General features: G+C 32.6%; 1 protein-coding gene across 3 annotated transcripts; it reads left to right on the plus strand.

Annotated features, from left to right (window-relative positions):
- The first annotated feature begins 522 nt into the window (after positions 1-522).
- On the plus strand, positions 523-4829 carry LOC120175264 (UBP1-associated protein 2C-like). 3 transcript variants are annotated; one of them, XM_039181942.1, is made up of 7 exons: positions 523-648; positions 1902-2067; positions 2189-2330; positions 3225-3421; positions 3527-3602; positions 4161-4526; positions 4600-4829. In XM_039181942.1, exons 3-6 carry the CDS (start codon positions 2232-2234, stop codon positions 4503-4505), a joined length of 717 nt encoding a protein of 238 aa, XP_039037873.1. In that variant the 5' UTR covers positions 523-648; positions 1902-2067; positions 2189-2231; the 3' UTR covers positions 4506-4526; positions 4600-4829. The 3 variants fall into 3 exon arrangements, with proteins under 3 accessions (XP_039037873.1, XP_039037864.1, XP_039037877.1); XM_039181933.1 differs by having other exon boundaries at positions 1902-2022; XM_039181946.1 differs by lacking the exon at positions 1902-2067 and having other exon boundaries at positions 524-648.
- Positions 4830-8006: the final 3177 nt, after the last annotated feature.

The raw sequence follows: 8006 nt of genomic DNA on the forward strand, positions 1-8006 counted from the left end.
CATATACTAAATATAAAAAAATGTTTCCACAAAATCAACAATAAAACAAAGGCACTTAATATTAAAACTACAAAATAATACAAATTGCCCCACGCTTAATTAGATAAGTCTAGGGGTGTTCATAATTAATATCCGATCAAATTGAGAAAAAAATCGGTTAATAGACGGTTAGTGATTAATGATTTTTTAAACCTCGATTATAGTTAATAGTTGAATTAATCGAAATTATTAATATTTAATATATTAATAATTATTTATAAATTTAGTTAATTTAATTAACCGATTAAATTAATTGAACTAGTTTGATTGGATATTTTTTTAAAAAATTGATTACTTGATTAATAGTTATTCGTTTATTGATGCCCGAATTAACCAAATGACACCTCTAGATAAGTCCGTGACAATACTGTGGGGATTTAATTAAAAATGAAAATATTACCCAAAATAACAGAATACCAATACTTTAACCTAAAATCCCTGTCAACAAAGACCCCAATTTTGCACGGAAACAAAGCAGAATAATGGAGGATTTGAAGAAGAGAAGATTGAAGACATGGGAAACAACGGTCAGTTATCAACTCAAGACGACTTACGGTCTTTGCTTGACCCTCTTGCTAAATCCCAGCTCGTCGATCTTCTTTCTAGATTGTATGTTCACCTCTTTATTCCCCTTATTATCTCTATTTCTTTTGTTTTCTTCCCAAAAACCCCTACATAACTTGAATAATACTGAATGAGAATTTCTGGGTTTTCTTTCCTTGTGTATTTTGGGTAATTTTTAAGGGGTTTCCTCTAGAGTTGCTTTGGTTTTGGTGGATTAGTTGCAATTCAGTGATTGTTTAAGTTTGTTTGAAGTTATAAAAGTCCATCAAGTAAAGCTGAAACGGGTGCCGAAGTCTTTTTTCTTTGGAAACATGAAGAACAATTCTTCAAAGCTGCTTCGCCGGTTTTGTTTCTTTTGGGGTTATTTATAAGTTTTTTTTTATATATAAAAAAGGGGTTTTCCTTTTAAATGCTTCTGGAAGTCTTTTAGGTTAGGTTTAAAAATTCAGTTGTTTTAAACTTGAACTTCTCCTTCTACCAATAAAACAGTGTAACATTGTAGTTATTCCTAAGTTCTTACTATTGCTATTGGCATTGTAAAAGTTTGAAATGTTCAAATTTGGTTTTGATCAATTCAGGGTAACTAGAATGCTTGTTATTTTTAGCTAAATTCGCATATTAAGACATTTTCTGTGTGCTTTTAACATCTGCCTTTGCATCTTCCTTGCCATGACCTTTTTCATACTTCAATTTGACACTAATTCTAGGATGTTTCTGTATCGGCTTGTATAATCAAGAGCCTTGTTTGGTATTCTTTTCCTTTGATTTGGTTCCTATTTTAGATGCTTTTAGTAAGAAGATATGGATCGTTATGAACTCAAGAACTCACTTATATGAATTGAAATACTAAAGCTGTATTTTCATTGAAAAACAAGAGAATTACAACAACAGAGAAGATAAAAGGGAAATAGGAAAGAAGAATAGAGAAGACAAGAAAAGAATTTGAAATGAGAGAGAGTTACATATTGTAACAATATTCAGCCCTTTATTCTCTGATGCATTTAATAGCTAGTTACCGTAAACAACAAGGCCTTGTTTATATCATCAATCACGTCAGGAAAAGATTTCTTATTTTTTTACACTGGATCAGCTACCTTTATTTCCATCATATTAAACGAGTGTGTTCGTATTTACAGTGTTAAAGGTTAATTGTGGCTCAGAATGTTCTCTCTATTAGTTCATTGTGTAAGAGTGTGATGCTTGTGTTAAATGAATTGGTGCTATGGCTGCTGCTTGAAATTGTATGTTGTGTGATTGACTTTGTGGATGTGTGCTTATTTGCATGTTGACGCATAAAGAGGGTCCCAATATCCTTCAATTGCTGAAGAAATTAAAAGTATTGCCAGTTCAGATCCTGTACATCGAAAGCTTTTTGTTCGTGGCTTAGCCTGGAATACCACTTCAGAAACCTTGTGTGATGTGAGTGCATTGCTGATTGCTGTTTGTGTTTTCTGTGATATCGGGGTGATTGTCCCACATTATATAGAGTTCTGCAATAATTTTCGTTTATTATATTTCTGAACTTTTACGACCTGAACTTGGGGCCATTTGAACTGAATGGATTGCACCTAATTTTTTGGTCTAGGCCTTTCGAATGCATGGAGAAATAGAAGAGGGGGCTGTCATCTATGACAAAGCCACAGGAAAATCTCGTGGATACGGTTTCATTACCTACAAACACATGGAGTCAGCATAGTGCACTTAGAGCGCCCAGTAAACTCATCGATGTAAGCAATAGCTACTTTCAGTTTTTGCATGCTAGGCTCTTCTTCATAAAGACAAACATCTCATTTCATCTCATCTTTTTTCTTTCTAATTTCCTATGATGAAACATACATTCCACCTCAATCTTTTTTTCCTTTCGGGGTTTCCTACTAATCTCTCTTTTTTCTCTGCCCATACAATAATTCATTTAATTTCACGATGGGCAATAGGATTTTCCCATTAATAACGTCAGTTTGGTCAAGTCATTCTATTAATATAAATCTGAACAAACATTACTTCTAGGAAATGTACACAAGTGATGCAGAATGTGGATTCAGTTTCCCAATGCATGTTCATGGAACAAAGCCTCATATTGGCTGCTATCACAATTAATGATATATTTTAGTGTACATTCCTATTTTTAATCTGTGGAGTTAGAAATATATGTGTTGCTATGATGGTCTTGGCATATGGAATTAATATTTCTCCAATATGAAGCTAAATATTTTGAGAGGGAACATAGAAGGTAAAAAACTAATTCTGAATTGATGATACAACATGACTCTGGGAGGGGATTCACCTGCAGGTTAAAAGTACTGGCATCAAAGAAGAACAATGTAGGCAGCATGTATTTGGCGTTAGGACTTCAAATTTTGTAATCTTGACTTGACATGGAGATCCTTTTTTATCATTATCGTGCAACTTTTATTATATTCCCCGGGTTGATACATTGCAAAATCTCTCACAGTAACATGAATGTCAGTACACATGCAACTCCAGATTATGTGCATATCATAAATTGGAGTTGGATACTATATCAATGCATACTTGCTTCAGATGCATTCTGTCCTTTGATATACACATAGTTGATACATTTTTCTGTCATTGACTTTATTTCTTTATTGGTTCGTATTCAGGGCCGGATGGCTGTATGTAATTTAGCTTGTGAGGGGTTAAGTGGATCGAGTTCCACACCGGATCTTGCACAAAGGAAGCTCTATATTGGGGGCCTATCACCAGATGTCACAAGTGAGATGCTTCTGAATTATTTTGGAAGACATGGTGAGATTGAGGAAGGCTCAGTTGCATATGACAAAGATACAAATGAATCACGGTGCATACTTCATCTTTTTGGATGTTCCTTTGTTATGTTATTTCATTTATACTTGGGCATACTTCGTACAAGTGACAAATCGTTATCTTTTCCTTTCATATGCAGTGGGTTTGGTTTTGTTACATACAAGACAGTGGAGGCTGCAAAGAAGGCAATTGATAGTCCACAAAAGATTCTTGGGGTATGTAGACAATACCACTATATGTGGTGGCCTTGACTTGCAAAATCTTTTTTTGTCTTTTCTTTCTTCTGTTGACAAAATTTGATGATTTGAAAATGGCATATTAGCCAAAGTTTCTGTTTATCACATCAGCTGTTGCATGTAATGTAAATCCAGTTAGCACTATAATTGAAGTGATCGAATGTAAAGAGGGTGCCTCAATAAGTTTGCACATGGGAGTTGATATGGTAGGGAACTATGTTCCTCCGACTTCATTTTTCTTGGAAGTTCCCATGTTTGACACTTGTTCAACACAAATCGGACATGGGTATGGAGATATGATCCTCCAAGGGCCCTCTAAATATATGAAAAAACTTTGAACAAATTGAACATATTTGTGACAGTCACATACCTGTATCCAACACTCACACCCGGGTCCAAGTAACATAAGTGGGAAGTGAGTCTACCTAGATTATTATAATTCCTTTGATTAGGTATATATAATGAAATCACTTCTATATAACTAATGTTATCATGAAGATCTATAGAGATTGCTTGATAATTTGGGTTTCTTTGCAGGGGAGAACTATCATTGTGAAGCTTGCTGATACCAACAAGGGAAAACCTGTACAAACACAGCTACCCACTGCAGCTGTAATTCCTCTCGCGATGCCTATGGCACCTGGCTACCCACAGCTCGGGAAAGCACACCCCAGTGCTACCCCTGCTGGCTACGCTTACCCTCAACCTGTGGCATCATATCAAACTTCTTCATATTCTAGTCCTACTGTGCCACCTGTACCATACCCAAGCCAACCGCCAAATCCTTATGCACCTGTTGCTGCAAAGAAAGATCCACAAGGAATCCCACCAAATGCCCCCGTGGGAATGAGTGGGTACCCATATTATATTGGCAAACAATAATGAAGTCCCAGGCCATTCATGGTGATTTTCCAAACCTCCATTTATGATTACTTTCTTAAATATAATAGTTCACCAACATGTTTGGTCTTTGCAGTTCGGTGACATGGTTGATTGTAACTTAAACCAACTTTGCGAGACCAGGTGTTGCAGACCAGAACAGAGAGAGATCAGGAGTTGTGATATAGGAGAGGTTAATGAGTCTTCCTTAATTTTCCCAGGTTTCTTGTAGTCAAGTCTAATATAACTTGTCTTTAGAATGAACTGAAAGTAATGCATGAAAAAGTTTCTTTTCTTTTGTCGAACGATATTAGCTAGGCTCCTTTCGAGCTTCTAGTCGTCATGATTTTGTATATGGATAACTACATGAATTTCTGTGTTGGTAGTAAATTGGCTCGTCTGGAACTAAATAGGTTTGCAGGAAGGGATGAATGCAGGTTTCCCGGCTCATCCATGGATGATTGACATGAAATATAGTGAAAGAGACGAACACAGAACTAATCTTCCTTTTGCAGGCTGTTATGGTGTGATGATAAACATATCATTTTAGGGTTCAGGGTTTTGAAGAGAAATGACGATAAATATGGACATCTTTCAACTGTTTTTAAAATTAAAATAACAAACTAAAATTTAAGAAATTGAGTTTAAAATAGTTTAGCTCAGATTTAAGGTATAACGTTAAATTATATATTGACATACTTCTTGTGCACTGTGCACAATGTTGATGAAATTAATTATTAAAACTAGGTGTGGGTAAAATTTGATTTGATTAAAAAGTTATTTTTTAATTTTAGAGTTATTTTAATTTTTTTATATTTATTATCTCTTGATATATCTTGAATTTCAAATGATGATTGAGATGTTTTAAGATACGTTAAAAGGATAAATAGCAAGGTAATGATTTATAGTTAAGATCTTATTTCAAAAGAAACTGAAGAACAAAATTAGAAGAGAAAAAAGAACAAAAGAAACTAGATATGATAAGAACATGTATAAGGTTGAAGGAAACATTTAACCTTCATCTCGCCTTATAAACTTAGATGAGGGCTATGATCTAGGAAAGATGGACACTTAATCCTCCAAGGATGTTTCGCTTCGGCAACCTAGACAGTGGGTAAGAACACTTCAATATTTCACAACGTAATTAGATCTCCTCACTCCAAATAAGTACATGATGAAAAGTACTGGGGGAAAAAAACTCAAAGAAATTTGTTTATTGATTATAAGATCGTTCATATTACATAAGAAGATCGTCTATCTATAGGCTTCAAAAATCATTTTACATTAATGCTGGATATGTTTGGAAAAAAAATGAACATTTTTATTTGAAGACAAAGCAATTTTATTTGAACACAGAAAATATAATTTTGATTAAGAAAATAAATGTTAAAATAATAAAGTTGATTATAAATTAATTAAAATAAATAATAAAAAATTATGTTAATTTAATTACAAATATGAATAGAATAGTTGAAATTTCATAACAATTTAATTTTTCTTGTTGGACACGAATCAAGTTATTTGCACTCACCGTTCCGCTAAAACAAACGTAAAAAAATTCAAGATTACGCTTGTTTGAGGTATTTCAAGATATATTAGAAAGGTATTTGACAAATAATCGATGCGTAAAAAGACATTTTAGCCTATAAAATGTCCTACCCCATCCAAAAAGTCTTTGCAAGCCAATTGATGTTCTAGGTTTAAAAACCAACTTCAATTTCTTGTCCAAAATAAATTATTTTACCCCTCTTATGTTCTTATCACGTAGTAACTACACTCCCCTAATCCAAACTTAAACACTTCAATTTCTATTTTTCTTGTGTCAGTTGTTCCTTTCCTTTTTCTCTTTGATGACTATACAATTTCTTGAGTTTCAAAAACACACTTAGACATATTGAAACATACAATACCCCAATAATCATTCATCAAATTTATAAATTAGAGTTCGAAGCTCATGCATGTAATGACGACTGATGGTAAGGTTTCTGACACATAAGCTTAAAGAATCCACAATCTAAACACAGTAAAATAATGTTTAACGTAAGAGTTTTGCAAATCTCTGCTACATATTAACATGCACTAAAACAGGGATGGACTAAGAGGAGGTGAGTGGGGCAACCTGAAAATATAAAATTTAGCAAATAAAAAAAAACCTCACAAAGATAGATGTGTTAGCACTCAATAAACTCTCACCCAAATCACATTTGAACAAGATAGACATTGTACTCGATAAGTGTTACAATATATGAGATATACATATATCTATTAGTCATATCATATTTCAAGTAGTTTAATATATATAGGCTAAATGAGAGTAATATCGTTGTTAAAAAAAAGTTGGATTTTGGGTACTCAATTTTTTACTTGAGGATTTGAGGTTCTTTCTACACTACTCACTGAAGTCGTCGTGTAAGGTAGGTGATTTATAAAAAAGTCGTCCTCTCTTCTTGACAGCTTTGCAATAGAACTTTTTTTTTTAATTCTAAGGGAAAATCATCACGAAAGGATTACTATTTTCACTATTTTTTTGGACTAAGGGCCAAATGAAAGAAATGAAAATTTCACGATTAAAATGAAAAAATGAAAATAGGGCCAAAATGTAAGAAGTATTGCGAATTTTATTCAAAAAGAAGAAACATGTGTGATACGTGTGAAGATACATATTTTCACAAGTACAAATTGAATGACAATGCCATGTATAAGCATTTCTTTAATCACTCAATGAGTGTATGATTAAAATTCTATATTTAAAAACTTGAGAAAAATAAATATCGAAACAATGTGGGAATGAATCTCATTGCCAAAGTTGTTGATTTTAAGATGTCAAAGACATGTCTTGAACTTTGATTTAGACCCATGTCAGTACGTTAGATAAAGGAAATTTTAGATACTCATATTCTCTATCAATTTTGGATACTCTCATTTGATCCCAATTTTCCATTTTTTTCATTCTAGCCCAAAATGAAAAATAAAAAGATCAAAATCGTCGAAAAGAGATGATTACTTTGAGAGAAATTGCCATAACTAATTTTTTCCAAGGGCAATAGTGCTCTCATAATATATATATATATATATATATATATATATATATATATATATATATATATATATATATATATATAATATATATATATACATACTTTTCCACCAAAACTCACTATCACAAACTTTACTTCTAATAGACATGTAAAGCTTTCGTTTTCATGCTCTTTTCAGTCTAGTCCCCTTTTTTCTAATTCACTCATTTTTTTTATCTATTAGATATTTAAGAGACACAATCTATAAATTTATTGGACCGAAATTAATGAAATATAAATCTTGAACATTTAGGATTAATGAAAGAACTATTTCAAATATTTTAATAGTATATATACAAAATTAAGGTTTGGAAATTCGAGGATGTTACATTTAGAGATCTTTATTTCATTTTCTTTTTGTTGATGTGTGTCTCTATTTGAAGTTGACATATTTGTAATCAATCATATATGAAGTTCTACCAATGGT

The sequence above is a fragment of the Hibiscus syriacus genome, unplaced genomic scaffold (genome assembly GCF_006381635.1).
Source record: "Hibiscus syriacus cultivar Baekdansim isolate YM2019G1 unplaced genomic scaffold, ASM638163v2 tig00003151_pilon, whole genome shotgun sequence".
In the NCBI taxonomy this organism is placed as follows: domain Eukaryota; kingdom Viridiplantae; phylum Streptophyta; class Magnoliopsida; order Malvales; family Malvaceae; genus Hibiscus; species Hibiscus syriacus.

What these genes read in the sequence shown, in the direction of transcription:
- LOC120175264 (XM_039181942.1), top strand. Translation starts at nt 2,232, where the DNA reads ATGACAAAGCCACAGGAAAATCTCGTGGATACGGTTTCATTACCTACA. An exon ending in CGCCCAGTAAACTCATCGAT is followed by an intron (nt 2,331 to 3,224) that starts GTAAGCAATAGC and finishes GTTCGTATTCAG; the next exon opens with GGCCGGATGGCTGTATGTAA. An exon ending in AAAGATACAAATGAATCACG is followed by an intron (nt 3,422 to 3,526) that starts GTGCATACTTCA and finishes TTTCATATGCAG; the next exon opens with TGGGTTTGGTTTTGTTACAT.